The 15,459-nt window shown below is 40.9% G+C and overlaps 2 protein-coding genes across 18 annotated transcripts in view; both read right to left on the bottom strand.

Moving 5' to 3' along the window:
* Positions 1-418: 418 nt before the first annotated feature.
* Positions 419-4,477, bottom strand: CCDC89 (coiled-coil domain containing 89). The gene has a single exon (XM_047877326.1). It carries the CDS (start codon positions 1,709-1,711, stop codon positions 599-601), a length of 1,113 nt encoding a protein of 370 aa, XP_047733282.1. The 5' UTR covers positions 1,712-4,477; the 3' UTR covers positions 419-598.
* Positions 4,478-4,624: 147 nt separating this feature from the next.
* The window catches only part of SYTL2 (synaptotagmin like 2), a 153,850-nt gene continuing 143,015 nt past the window's right edge, over positions 4,625-15,459 (bottom strand). For 15 of the 17 annotated variants that reach the window (XM_047877297.1, XM_047877301.1, XM_047877302.1 and 12 more), the window contains 5 exons: positions 14,270-14,440; positions 12,051-12,129; positions 9,729-9,828; positions 8,232-8,437; positions 4,625-7,427 (listed from right to left, as the gene is read on the bottom strand). In XM_047877297.1, coding sequence (XP_047733253.1) covers positions 7,282-7,427; positions 8,232-8,437; positions 9,729-9,828; positions 12,051-12,129; positions 14,270-14,440 — 702 coding nt within the window. In that variant the 3' untranslated portion in view covers positions 4,625-7,281. Of the gene's footprint in view, positions 7,428-7,723; positions 7,737-8,231; positions 8,438-9,728; positions 9,829-12,050; positions 12,130-14,269; positions 14,441-15,459 lie in introns of those variants that run through there. The other 2 variants (XM_047877303.1, XR_007156179.1) reach the window with 2 other exon arrangements.

Below are 15,459 nucleotides of genomic sequence, written 5' to 3'. Positions count from 1 at the left end.
TTGTCTGCTTTGGTAAAGAACTTACTGATTTCAATCTTTGTTTTCCAAACTAGTGCAAGTAAAATAAAATCAAAAGGATACTGCTGTAAAGCAGATGAAGCAAGCAACTGTTTGGCCAGTTGCAAAATATGAGTTTTTTCTGTGAGCTCTCTATGCTATTATCATGCTATTAACTGTTACAGTTTATAATTTAAACTATGGGAGACTACAAGCCTACCTATCTCCAAGGGGGAACTATACTAAATTACTTTCACCATAGTACATCTCATTGCATTTCAGATTCCCTTAAGCCCATAGTAGCTGCTAATTTAAAATCTTAGGATATACGAAGGTATCTGAGGTTGAGAATGAATAGGTTATGAGGAAGGTAGAGATAATGATAGCAAACTTTGGAGGATTTCAAAGGCACAGAAAGAAGTCAGGTAAATCTTGTGTATTCTAGGTGGTAGGACTGAAAATCAGTGTTAGCGTTACAATAGTAATAACCACAAGATCATAGTAAAGCAGCTTTTCTTCTTCCTATTGTGCTTAAAAGTATAATACACATAATGCTAAGGCACAAATATTTCAACTAGAGGAAAGAGGAAACAGAAGCTTCCTATGGGAAGAGATGGCGGAGTTTGGCGTTGAGTTCTCTCTCCTTGCTTAAAAGGCCCAGGCTGTGCTTTTTGAAGGCTTCAGACTGCAGCCTGAGGTCATCATAGGCCTTCTGGATCCCATCGATCCTGCGCTGAAGTTCTCGTACTCTCAAGTTACTGTCCACGGCCACAGCCTCCTGTTCAAACCTCTGTAGCGCATGCCTCCTGGCCACATCTGCTGTCTCCAGCTTCTCCTCAAGCTGGCGGATCTCCGCTTGCTTGCTCTGAAGCGCCCTGCCCCTTTCCATGGACAGCTGCAGCAGCTCATCTTTCTCGCGAGTGACCGTCTGCAGTCTGGCCTGCAGCTCCTGCTTCAGGCTGCCGTGAGCCTGCTCCGCCGAGGCCATCTGCTCCGTGATCTGCTGGTGCTGCTGCTGGAGGCTCTGCAGCTGGCTGTGCAGCTGCTCTGTCTCCTTGGCGTGGGCACAGGCCTGCCGGCTCTGCAGTTCCAGCAGCTCTTTCTCTCTGGCTTGTGCCTGGCAGGCATCCCGAGTACACCTCTGTTTCAGGGTCTCCAGCTCCTTGGAGAGGGCCTCGCTGCGGGCGGTGAGCTGGCGCACTTTGGCCTCCTGGTCCTTCAGAGCCTGGCTGAAGAGGCTGTCATTCTCCAGCCTCAGTTTCTCATTCTCCTCCCTGAGCTTGACGTTCTGACTCTTGTGTTCGTCCTTGAAGCGGATCATCAACTCGTGGTTGGCTGCCAGGGTCATAAAGCGTTCCTCCAGCTTCTGGGCATGCTCGCTCATGGCCTTCAGCTTCTCAGCCTCCAGCATCCTCTTCTCCTCCAGCTCTGTGTTGAGCAGCTCCAGGATCTGGCAGCGCTCCAGGGCCTCATCTGACCTCCGCTTCAGGATGCAGATGAGCTGGGACTGCTCTTGGATGCGGGAGCACAGCATGGCCTTCTCACTCTTCTCCTCCTCGGACAGTCCCCGGAGATTTGCCAAGGCCTCCCTCAGACCGCCCAGTTCCTTAAACTCCATCTCTTCTTCCTGCTTTTCTGGTTTTTTGTCTTTCTTATCGAAGGGTTCTTCAGTATGTGGAGTGTCCATCCTGACAGCCTTTTCTTCCTGAGGCATAGGTGCTGCTCTCCTCCACTATCGGCTGACTACACAGCCGTTCACCCTCAGATTCAAAAGCCTCGGAGTGTTGCTAGGGACTCCCAGCGCTCTCCAGCAGTTGCTTTTTCCAGTAAGCAGCCCCGTGATTGGTGGACAGGTCTTCAGAATGCCGTGAAGGAACAGGGAGATCTGAGGGACTGGAGAACCAATCTGTGCTTGCCTTTCTAACAAATCACAGCTCTCTGCTCCCAGCCCAGCATCTGGCCTATACTGTACGGAGAAGAGATGCCAGGCCCACTGGGTTTTCAGCCAGCATCAGGGTGCAAAACAAACAAACGCGACTCCACCTAATTTCTGGGAGGAGTAAATAAATCAAGCTGCCTGTGACATATTTTTCCTCCATCTCCCCACCTTCACTTGTCATGAGAGTAAATTACTCTCTGTGGAAACACGTTTGCTCCTTAGAAATGTGTCATCTATAAATACAAAGTAGCAGTGGTGCTCCGGGAGCCAGGATCCTGAGTGGCTGTGAGTTGAACCTATAATGTTTAACACAGCTCAGTACAAGAGCAAACCCCAGTGAAATTTCTTTAGTTTCCCTTCCTATTGTCCCCGGCTGGGGATACATCTTATTAGATATTCAGCTTTCCCTGTTTCTACTCAATGGCAAAATAAGGTTATAGAAAGAAGCTTAATGAACAATATAGATGCGCTGAACATTAAAACTGAAAGAAAGATCCAGATGAGGCTTGCTATCATATACCAAAGTCAATTCCAGATTAAACAGTTAAATATAACAAGTAAAGTGTTCAAAATGGAAACAAAGGAAACACAGGTAAGAATAAAACCTTAAAATAAGAATAAAACCTGCAGAAAGGACTGTCTCAGTTTATTCATTATGTAAAAGAGGAGTAAGGAAAAGCTTAATGTGACTTTGCCGAACATCTCAAGTCACTTATAACTTTTTAAATTGTGAGCTCTGCGGTCTCTCCAGCCCCTTGTTCCTTAGGACCTGCTTGACATTTTACTTCCTAGTCCATCCCAACTACTGATGTTCCCCTAACCAACCAGCTCTCTGGCCTTGTTTGTGCGTGTTCTCTCTGCCTGGAATGCCTTTTCCCACCTTGTCCTTTGTTACTCTACTCACTTATTGAGCATCAATACTCAGTTGAGAATCATCTCCTCTGTGAAGCCTTTCCTGGCCCCCACATGTAGAATTGACTGCTCACCTCTTTTGGTGCATCCACTGGAGACTGTTCACAATTTTTCTTTTTATTTTTTTTTCAACGCTTTTATTTATTTTTGGGACAGAGAGAGACAGAGCATGAACGGGGGAGGGGCAGAGAGACAGGGAGACACAGAATCGGAAACAGGCTCCAGGCTCTGAGCCATCAGCCCAGAGCCTGACGCGGGGCTCGAACTCACGGACTGCGAGATTGTGACCTGGCTGAAGTCGGATGCTTAACCGACTTCGCCACCCAGGCGCCCCGACTGTTCACAATTCTAATGGAAACTGTGAAAGCCTTATTGCACTCATGGCTCACCTGCCTGCCTCCCCCTATTAAGCCTGAGATCATTAAGGGCAGGGGCTGTGACTGTTCCATCATTGATACTTGACAAGTGCCTGGCACCTTGGGGAGGCTTAGATAAATGTATGGTGAATAGATGTTGAAGGCAAATTTCAAAAACCAGGAAAAATATCCACCATAAAGATGACAGATGATAAATTTATATTTTTATAGAGCCTGAACAAATAAATAAAGCATTAACATCTAAAAAGAGAAACAAATTCACAGATGAAGGGGGGAAAATGGGCAAGGATTGAACCCCCTCAGTGATCCAATAAGTTAAAGTTAGATACCATTTCATCCATCAATTTAGTCACAATTTTCCCCCTATTTTAAGACTACCCAGGACTGGTGAGGGTATAGTGAAATAGGTACTCCCACACTATTGGTGAAAATCAGTTGACGGCACATATTGAGGACTAAAAACATTTTTATGCTTTTTAAACTAATGCTTGCCCTTTTGGGGGAGCGTTTTGCTTAGGAAATAATCCAAAAGATAAAGTTTTTCACTGCAGTGTGGTTTATAACAACTAAAAGTTGGAAACCTCAATGTCCAAAAAAGAGAAAATGTTAAGAAATTATATTTTCTTAGGATATTATGCAGCTATTAAACATTATCATGCTTGTAAGTAATTTAATGGCATGGAAAATTACATGCTAGAAATATAAGTGAAAAAAGAAAGATAAAAATCTTAAAATTCAGAATGATCCTAGTAACTATTGCTATGACCACTGTTTCTGGTGTTCGGACTTCATCTCTCAAGTCATGATGATCAGGAAAAAGCCTGAGTGTCATTGTAGATGTTTGATGGATTTTCAAATGCTTCAGATTTCACCAGAGGGAAAACAGATGAGAAATAATCTGATCTTTGGTCTCAGAGATCAGGGTCTCATGTCTGTAAAGGGAAAGCAATGTTGGAAGACTAGGAAATTTCCTGAACTGAAATTTTAATAACTACTTAAATTGTAGGATATTGAGGTTTTATGAAAGTGGATTCCAAAGACTTCACAAATGTGAATTAGGGGCGCCTGGGTGACTCAGTCAGTTGAGTGTCTGACTTTGGCTCAGCTCATGATCTCACGACTCATGAGTTTGAGCCCTACATCAGGCTCACTGCTGTAAGTGCGGAGCCTGCTTCAGATCTTCTGTCCCTCTCTCTGGGCCCCTCCCACACTTGGTGCTCACGTGTGCTCTGTCTCTCTCAAAAATAAATATTAAAAAAAGTGACCTAAACTTATTTGTATTTCCCCCTCATTTCTCTTCTTTTCCTTAAATTTCAAGCTCATACACTGAAATGGAACTTACAAAGTTGAGACAAGTGACTAGAAAATTAGAACAGTCGTCTTCATATAAAAAAAAGGGTCACAGATATATTGAATGTATTTGCTGATTACCACATATGGTTGTCTGATGTAGTAAAGTGAATTCACAGAATATATTTCCTAAGAAAAGAAAACACGACAGAAAAATACTCAGTGTTAACAGCAGTTGTTTCTTGAAGGATAAGCTTATGGATGCTTCCCCTACCCCCCTCCACCTTTCTATGCCCCTTGCACATGGTGAATGCTTGGTGACATTTGTTGATTAAGTAGATTTTCCACATTAAAAATTGGTTACATTTCTATGTTAAAATTATTTTAAAAAAACTAAGTCCATAGATAACTTGTCCAGTCTGAGAATCTCACAAGACCCTAATCAATATTCATTTACCTATTTACTCAACAAACAGCTACTAGGTATAGTGTGGCGCTAGAGGCTGAGTATACATTAATAAATTAGATACCATCTCTTTTCTGAGAGAACTTCCATTTAGTAATAATGACTCTGGGCTCCTCTCTGCCATGGTTGTTTTCCTTGCTCTACCATTTTCCCCCCCACCTACCTTTGATCCTGAAATTATCCAAAATATTTCCTCCCCAGAAGTTCAAAGCCTAAAACTGGGCTGATGCTCTCCCTAGTGGTGACCAATGAGTCCCCTCCACTTGCCTGTAAGTCTTTTAATGTCTCTTTTTTTGAATCTACTATCTCCAGAGTTCTTCTATATAACCTGCACAGTACTAGGCACTTGTACATCTTCTCCCATTTAATTCTAACAATATTCTTGAAAGGTAGGCATTAGTATATACATTTTATAGTTTGCAGGGAACAAAGAAATGAAGGCACAGAGAGGTTGAACAAGTTACCCCATGTCACCCCGAGTGGTAGAGCCAGAATTCAAACCCAGATCATTTGGATACCAAAGGTGCTTCTACTGACCACTCTGGTGTTTTGCAGGTCAGGGATCTGAGAATAGGAGGAGGAAGGCAGTCCCAGTCCTAGATAGGGAGACACTAGAACCAATCACAGTGTTTCAGAGCTGGCTGGCTGCTGGGAGGTGGCTGAGCAGGTGAAAGAAGGGCTGAGAAAGAGCTGCCCCCATGAAGCGGCAGGAGCTGGAACAGGATCTGTACTTTCGACCTGGGAGCTGCGCCTCCACTCAGCTAGTGCCTCTCCTTGTGGTCAGAGCAGGATCAGGAAATAGAGCTAGACTACACATCTCCCTAAAAGACCTTGAGAGACCACGGGAAGGGGGTTCTAAGTTAGCCGCTCTTACTGGGCAGAAGTTTCTCACGTGTTTCAAGTGGATAGAGGTTCTAACATCTGTTCAGAGGAGACAAGCACACTAGTCATTTTCAGTGATGTTTCCTAGACACCTGTGGTAAGGTTTCACACTCCTGACCATCCAGACCCCGTCTAACCTACAGTGCTTGTTTTGAGAAAGGCAAGCAAGTTGGGTCCTAAGGAGGAGTCATGCTTTATATCCTAAAATGACCCAAAAAATGTCTCTGTGGAAAACTTTTCAAAAATAAATATTAACATATCTTCAATGCTTTTCAACTACTTCTTTAAAAGAAAAACTTCCACTTTCAACAATGTGGTCAAAGCATCTCACTCGGAGGAAATGATGTCCAGAGTTACAGTAAAGACTCGAGAAATATTAGCTTACCAATTCTTTAGCCTTGCTGCGAATTTAAGATTTTAGGACTTCTAACATGAAGTATCTCATTTAAAATAAGAAGTCTATTTAACTTGACAACACAATTAAATCATATCATAATTTCTTCTAAGGGTTTTTACAAAATACTGTATGAAAATTATACATAGGAAGCAAAGTTTAACAATTTACATTCTAATTAAAACTTTGTTGCAAAACATGCCTGTGACCACTCTCATGCTAATTTCATATAGTAGAGTTACAGGAAAACCAGAATCTTATATATGCAAGGTTTTTGGTTTTTTCACATAGTCTATGACAAAATACAGGGTTGAGAGCTTGGGAGAAAATTAAGCCAAAAACTGAATTCCACCTATGAGCCAGGAGGTGGCACCAAAGCACATCTGAGACTTTGACATTGGGGGCCGGGTGGAAAGCAGTTTCAAAGGCAGAAAGAAATACATGCAATAAATTCAGTCTCAAGTCCCTAACACGGAATTCCATATCATAATAGAGATTATAGAGTATATCGTTTTCTTATGGTCAAATTCTTTATCATCACTGATATTTCCCCCCCCCCCTACTTCTTATAGGAGTGTTTTTCTGTCCCTCTTTTACAAAAACTATACATTTTCAGTTCCTGCAAGGGTTTTCAACCACCGAGAAGCAGGCCTTCCGAACTGTTGCACAAAATTGTGGTGTGAAACACAACAGCAAACTAGAAAATGTTGCTCGTTAACATCACCCCATATTTAATATTTTTTGAAAGCGTTTTCCCTGAAGCCTCAGTACCATTTGATTTTGCTAGCTTTCTCAAATATCTTCTTTAATGTTGAGGGCACAAATAAGTTAGACTGTTTATTATTATTTAAATCTCTTGGGCCTTGTAACCAAAGAAGCACATGCAGGTTGACTTGAACATGCTGTGTGGCATCCGTTAGTGGAAATGGGTAGCAGGTGAGAACTCTGTCCACACAGTCAGATTTTCAAGATCAGATTCCACCTGTTTAGTGGTTTTTAGTGGAGGAGCCAGTCGATGCTGAGTTCATTTTGAAATCTTGGCAATTAATAGCATTCTGAGAGGCAGGGTTGCTTCAATCCAAGTATTGGGGGAATTCACCATCTTTTCCCAGAGAGCAACTTCCTCTGAAGTAGAGTCCATCCAATCCACTTCAGTGCCATAGCTTTTACCTGGGGGGGGGGGGGGGGGGTGGGCAGAGAAAGGAAGCTTTGCATTTAGAAAGGAATTGTTCTTTGGAGGCGGCGAGGAAGGTCATTCCCTCATTATAATCACCAGTGGAAGACAGCTAGGAAGCGTTTTAATATCACCAGGAGGGCAAATCTGGGGCTCAATAGAAGAAAGAGCTGTTTAGTCACCTGAGCTAGCTGACAATCTGTCAGGGACATAGTGGGGTAGTAGGGAAGAGGCCTGGCACTGGGATGGAGGTGACACTAGATAATCTCTAAGGAAGTGTGGTTTGGGGTTTTGTGTCTAAGAGACTCGACTTTGAATCTTGGCTCTGATGCTTATTAGCTCTGTTACTTCATTCCTTAGAACATCAGTTCCTCTGGAGATAACATAGTAACGACTCATAGAATTTCTGTGAGGATTAAATGAAATAATATAATCAAAGCACTCAGTACAGTGACTACTGCTCCACAAATGTTAATTGCTATCATTATTTAAAGCATCCTTTTAGTCATAAAAGGATATAAATGTTTTTCAGGGAAGAGTAGTGAGTGATGAAGGATTTTCTGTATCCCCCCACATACTCTAACTTAAGCTCTGTGTGGACAGACACTACATCCTGTTAATCTTCATATCTAGAGCCCTTGGCATACAGCCTGACATTCCTTCATTCATTCATTTCATTACAGTTAACAGAAATAGAATATCTGTTTTCATAAGGAAGAAGCAAAGCAACAAGCAGACAAACCTCTACTGTCTCCAGAAGCACTTGGCTCATAGAGAATTAAAAACGTAACAGACATTACCTGTTCCAAAGCCAATCCGAAGACCTCCCAAAAACTGGTTGGTTAATTTGTAATGGTCCCAGACAGTAAGCTCTACACAGGCTTCTGTCAGGTCTTCAGGCCTGAAACCATCATACACCATGGTGTGGTTGAAGACAGGGTTGGTGGTTTTCCCTACAGCTCTTGTCTTTTGGCGACTTTTCCTACTTGTATCTGGAAGGATGATACTACAAAAGAAATCATTGTGAAAGCATTTTACTAAGATGGTGAACATTTACACCTTAAGTGTACTTCAACACAGCTAGTGAAGACTGGCAGAAGGATATAGAAGAAAAAAAGAGTGTAGAGAGGCAGTGGTGGTGGCGATGGTGATGGTGGTGGTGATGGTAGTGGTGGTGGTGATGGTGGTGGTGGTCATGGTGGTGATGGGGATGGTGGTGCTTGTCATGGTGGTGATGGCGATGATGATGGGGGTGGTGATGGTGATGATGATGGGGATGGGGATGGTGATGGTGGTTGTGGTGGTCATGGTGGGGGTGGTCATGGTGGTGATGGTAGTTGTGGTGGTATTGGAGAATATTATGGGGATGGTGGTAGTGGTCATGGTGGTGGTGGGGATGGTGGTGGTTGTCATGGTGGTGGTAGTGGTGGTGGTGGTCGTGGTGGTGATGGCAATGATGATGGGGGTGGTGATGGTGGTTGTGGTGGTCATAGTGGGGGTGGTCATGGTGGTGGTGGCAGTGGTGGCAGCATCCTGCTGGAGGTACTCTTCATTACTCTTCATTACAGTGGACCAGACTTGCTTTGAATCCTCACTCTGCCATTTATTGGTTGTGTATTGTAGGAAAAGTCACTTAATCTCTCACTTGCTTCATCTTTAAAATGAGAATGGTGATACCTAATTCGTAAGGTTAATGTTATAATTACATATGAAGCAAACAACTTAGTTCAGTGCTTTCAATTAGTAAGTGCTTAACATGGTAGCAATTGCTTGAGGATTCCTTTATAATTTGGAAATATGATCTAGTCCTGATTATCTCTTTTCTGTTTTTAACCTACCATACCTCTTATAAATACAAGAAGGTCTGAAAGTTGTCTCAGAATGAGAGACTGCCCTGAGCTGAAAAATCTTACCAGCTGGCATCTATGAATAATATATAGAGAGAAAGTCACAAATAATGTCATATAAACTTAAACAGCTACAACTGGTCTTCTGAAAGAATAGGTATAGATAAAATCAGTCAGGGGGGCTAAGAGAGCACACTAATAGCTGTTTAGACACTGCTGACTTGATGCCAGGCATTTATATGTATAACAGAGAAAAAAGTTTGCCACTTAAAAACTCAAATTAGGGGTTCATGTCACAGGTCCTTCCAGAATGTGTTGCCACTGTCCTAAGTTATTTCATTCAAACCATGAATGATGAGTTTCAGCATCACAGGTATGGAGGCTTGAAACCAACCAGCAAAGGCTGGGCTATGGTAGAGATGAGAGAGGCAGAGTTATCAATGCTGTTACCATTTAACAAAAGAATTTAGATGGTTGCCCCTTAGCAGAGGTAGATCGAGACATTCCTTCACCCAGATGTGCACTTCTCCAGTTGTAGGAAGCTTTTTACCTATAATTGAAAAAGGGCAGAAAAGAAAATTTCACTGCCATTCCTCTCTTGGCAATACTGCATCCAAAGATGCAGTCTGGAACAGTGATGCTAGCTAGAGCTTGATGATATGATCCTAATTGGCTAAATTTATACATTCTTAACTAAATCTTCCCTAGTCTGGCTGCACTGAGCTCAGATAACTCTATGCAAATAATTCATATTGATTCCAAGTACAGAGTACTACATCATTATTTCTGGGTTTGGCTTGTTTCAAGATAAATTATAGAGATCAGGTATATAAATCATCCATTTACAGTTATATTCAAAACATCTCAATGAAATGCATATTCCTTTCAAATATTGTTAATGGGAGGCATTTGAAACATAATGAATATAAAGTAACCAAAACAGGTACTGGCTAAGTACAGCCACTTTTCTTGTTAAATGTGGTTACACACTTTGTGACAATATTGCATACACACACATAATAACTAGGGTTATGGCCAGGGAATTCTGAGAAGTTGGCTTACTCTTTAGTTGTTGGCTAGGCTGGGTGCACATGGACAGAGGACCGCTACCATATTTTTCTGAATGGGTTAACCTAATTAACCAACAGGAATTTAATGAGCATTTATTATATGCTCAGCCCTATGCTAGTAATATCATTGGATACAAGGAACATAAGAAATCTATGTCCTCGGGAAATGTTTACACTTAAAAAGAGTAATTCAAATAAAAACTATAAAAATGTAATACAGAATGAAATGCCAAGTTATTACTATAATGTTCTAGGTGATGATGTGCTCAACGAGGGTGAATGCATATAGCCAGGAAAAGCTTTATGGAGAAGATGGGGCTTCATCTAAGACTTGGATAGGTTGAGAGAGGAAGCCACTCCAGAGAAGAGAAACTACATGAACAAAAAATCAGACAAGGTGGAGCCCACCACAAAACATCATCTCCTTTTCCCCCTGCTCCCACCAAGAAATGATAGTGGTGGAAAACAGACTGGCAGAATTTCTATGCATGTGGACCATAAATGATAGGACAGAAATTATATATTTTAAAAATCTGCCTTTTAGGAAGATCCAGAAGTAACAAGACGGTGGTTTGGCAGCCATATGGACCTAAAGATATCTTTTACTTGCCCTCCAATTCTTTTTTTTTTTTTTTTAACCGAATTAGAATGCTTTTTCTAGTTCAATCACTGCCCTTACCATCCAAGATTTCTTTCATGCCACTGGTTTCACTGCCTGGTTACTGAAAGCAGTTGAGTTGCAACCTCTGATTTCAGTCATAACATTTATACAGATTCTTAAGGAGAAAAACTTGGGGAACTTGCTTAGGAAGTAATGGCAGGCATTCATTTCTTGCTAGTCTCTTGCTCCTTAACTGGGCTGGAGACCTGAGGCCCTAACATCAAGGATGCAATTAGGAATCTTGAGGAAAAAGCTTTCAGTCCTGCTGAGACCTTAAGAATGGGGAACCAATACACTCTTACTTCCTAAGGGCTCCATATGAATTTGTCTAATTCTTGCCTGTGAGGAACACCCAGGCTCCATTCTGAATATGGGAAAGGCCATCCACACTGTGCAGATACACCCAGTAAGTCTTGGGTAAGACTAGAAATCAGTGCTCTAGGTGATTTTGATGCAATATTTGGGAACCATTTCTTAAGCATAAGTGGTTTATTACGGAGATGCTAAACAATGATTTCTACTATTGATATTCATCACTTCCAGCTGAGATCATACCAACCCTCACACTGGGAACAATAAAAAAAAAAAAAACTTTTGGAGAGTGAGGTGATAGTTCAAACAAGGATTGTAAACTAGAGAATTTTGGAAACTGAACATTTTTTTTTCCATGGAACCAGAAGGTAGAATGGTGGTTATCAGGGGCTGGGAGAAGGACATGGTGAGGCTGAAGTTTAAAGGGTACAGAGTTTCAGATATGCAAGATGAAAAAAGGTCTAGAGATCTGCTTTATAACAATGTGAATATGCTTAATCCTACAAAAGGTACACTTCAAAATGGTTAAGATGATAAATTTTATATTATGTGTTTTTACCACAATAAAGAATTATCAACTATAAATTGACTCATCTGGTCCATATAATTACTAAGTTAGTAATTTTGCCTAGGGTTTCACCTTTGAAAATATCACAGAGTTCAAAGAAATCCTTGGAGAAGGAAGGGATCGGGAAAGGACATAAATCTGGATGGAAAATCATTACATACCAGGAATTGGATCTGGAACATACTGGAGAGCTAACTTCATTTCACCTCTGTTTTCTGCTTCAAGGGCAACTGGTGCTGTCTGGAAAATGAAGGACACTGTCAGTAAGTGTGAGACACAAACTATTTTACTCTGTTGATATTGTGTTATAGGACAACAAATGCCCATTTCTGTGAGTATGTATCACCCATGAGTGCCCTGAATTAACATTTCCATCAAAGCTAAACTCTTGCTTTTATATCTGGGAAAGCCATACTGTGTATCTTGGAAAGACTTGCTTGGTACCCAGAAAATATCTCAAGGCCTTTAGTCTCAGAGATAGTAAAGAAATCAGAATGGCTTTCTTGGAGAGAGAAGAAATGTTCTGGGATGCTTTGGTTTTTATAAAAGCACATAAATTTTGTTGGTCACCCAGTCAGACATAAAACTATTTATTTGAGTTACTCTTTCTTTGAGTAAGAAGAGTGTGGGGAAAGTCTGGGGGAAGAAAAGCCAAACATTACATTTCCAAAGCTGTATTAACCTGATCATTTCAGATCACATGGTTTGATGTCTGTAAGAATAACAAAGACTGGACAATAATTTAAAAATGTGTATCTATTATTTTCAAGTATAAGAGAGCTGGTTTCACTTTCAAATTCTGGTCCTTTAGAGCCTTATTGCCAAAACATAGCTATGCATCAGAAACCTAAGGGTTAGTTTAAAATGAAAAGCTTTTGACATCTTCTAAGGAATTCACACCCAGTGAGTCTTGAGTAAGACTAGAAATCAGTGCTCCAGGTGATTTTGATGCAATATTTGGGAACCATTTCTTAAGCATAAGTGGTTTATTATGGAGATGCTGAACAAAGATTTCTACTATTGATATTCATCACTTCCAGCTGAGATCATACCAACCCTCACACTGGGAGCAATAAAAAAAAAAACTGGATTAAACAAATTTATTTGAAGGAATTAATGAATTATTATCACGACTCAAATGGAGAACATCTTTGAGTCTGACATTCGTTGCTTTTCACTTTGAGGCATCAGCTGATTTTTTTTTTTTTAATTTTTTTTTCAACGTTTATTTATTTTTGGGACAGAGAGAGACAGAGCATGAACAGGGGAGGGTCAGAGAGAGAGGGAGACACAGAATCGGAAACAGGCTCCAGGCTCTGAGCCATCAGCCCAGAGCCTGACGCGGGGCTCGAACTCCCGGACTGCGAGATCGTAACCTGGCTGAAGTCGGATGCTTAACCGACTGCGCCACCCAGGCGCCCCATCAGCTGATTTTTAAGTAGTGCCGAACTAGAGCATAATAGAAAGGAATAGCCTTAGACATACTCTAGATCAGTGGTTGTCAAAGTATGGTCCCCAGGCAAGACGCTGTATCAGCAACCAGCCATGGCTAGAAACTTGGGCCCAGATGTTACTAAATCAGAAACCCTGGCAATAGGGCCCAGAAATCTGTATTATAATAAGTACTTCACGTGAATGGGATGCATGCTAAAATCTGATAACTACTTCCCTAGGCTTTCACTTGGAATCCCTGAAGGGCCATAGGCTAGGAATTTGAGCAAACAAAAACTACATGAGACCACATGAAAACTGAAACCCAGCTTCTAGTCAGTTTGTTCTCAGATAAAAGTGTTCTGTCCCCACTCTGTGTGTCAGAAACAAAAGTAAATCCTCTCAAAGTATCCCTAGAACTCTCATATACAATGTCTAGCTTACAATAAAAAATGAACAGGCATACCAGGACAAAGGACCAAATGACCAAACTAAGATAAAAAATTAGATAAAGAGACATACAAATGTTTAGGATATTGGGTTTTCAGATATAAATTTTAAATAACTTTGATTAATATGTTCATGAGGATAATGTTAAGATAGAGAATTTTAGGAGAGAAGTGGTCTATGAAAAATCAAATGAAAATATAAATCTGAAAAATATAATGATTGAGAACCTGTAAGATGGGTGTTTTAGACATAGCAGATAAGAAAATTATTGAATGGAAAGACAAATTAGCAAAAACTAGCCAGCCTGAATTCTGGAGAGGAGAAAAAAAAAGAACAGAAAATACATTAAAAGGGCATAAGAGACATATTGGACAGAGTGAAAAGATATAATGATCCCAAACAAGGGATAACCGTTATTAATTAAAATGCAGTTTATAGTAGCTTTCTCCTACATGCCAGGCAAGAAACCAACCAACAAACCAAAAATGTCAGAACTTACCTTTCGCTTCAGAGGGTACCACTTCAGTTGTTTATTCTGTTTGTTGTCCCAGTCCCAAGTTTCCAAGTCAAGTTCTACTTCCCCTAGAAAACTATTGCGCTTAAATGTATCTCGATGCCAAACGGACAGGTTCAGCTTTTGTGTTTTTAAGATTTGCTTTTCGACTTTATACTGCAGGTCAAAGAAGGAAATTAAAGTGGTGAATAATACTATTTTATGCCAAAGTTATGACACAGAGATAAAGAGAAAAGTCATCTGTACAGATCAGGTTTTCTCATCTGCTAGGTTTCAAGTCTCAAAGATATTGCAAAGTCATCTTATTCTAAGTGTCTTGTTTCAAAGAGCTAAATCCATCTTTCACAAAAGCTGATTTTCTTTCTGCTTCTGGAAAAGCAAACCACAGTTCAAATATCATAGCCAGTAATAGCTTTCTAAAAATGAAAGCCAATTATTCATTTTTTACTGGATGTTTTTTTGTTCAAACTAGATATAACATAAGTCCAATTCAGTCTCAAAATGCTAATGAAGTTTAATCCTGTGGTCTGTTTTCTTTTTTAAATTTTTTTTTCAACGTTTATTTATTTTTGGGACAGAGAGAGACAGAGCATGAACGGGGGAGGGGCAGAGAGAGAGGGAGACACAGAATCGGAAACAGGCTCCAGGCTCTGAGCCATCAGCCCAGAGCCCGACGCGGGGCTCGAACCCAGGGACCGTGAGATCGTGACCTGGCTGAAGTCGGACGCTTAACCGACTGCGCCACCCAGGCGCCCCCTGTGGTCTGTTTTCTACCTAAGGACAAGGTATTTTTTTTTTTTCTAATAGACTATTTTTTAGAGCAGTCGTAGATTTATAGCAAAACTGAACAGAAAGTACAGAAAATTCCTATATACCACTTGCTCCCATTTACACACATCTCCCACTACAGATATCCTGCAATGACAAGGTACTTTTCAATTAAATTCCTTTTTCCTGATTCATACGGTTAAGTGGAAAATATCTGGCATCCTAACGGTTTTTCATCTAAGATGCAATCAATCCTAGATTGTATATAATCATGGGAGGGATAATAGTACTTCTGACCTAAAAATAATCTCTATTTGGTTTTATGATGTACTACTTGAATGTCCATTTTGGTTGTAGCAGGCCGGTCTTTCTCTGAATTTACCATTTAAATTAGGTGGCTTTTCCTG

Source organism: Prionailurus viverrinus, chromosome D1 (genome assembly GCF_022837055.1).
Source record: "Prionailurus viverrinus isolate Anna chromosome D1, UM_Priviv_1.0, whole genome shotgun sequence".
In the NCBI taxonomy this organism is placed as follows: domain Eukaryota; kingdom Metazoa; phylum Chordata; class Mammalia; order Carnivora; family Felidae; genus Prionailurus; species Prionailurus viverrinus.
The sequence above is the reverse complement of the archived record's forward strand: the minus strand, read 5'-3'. Positions and strand labels throughout refer to the sequence as shown.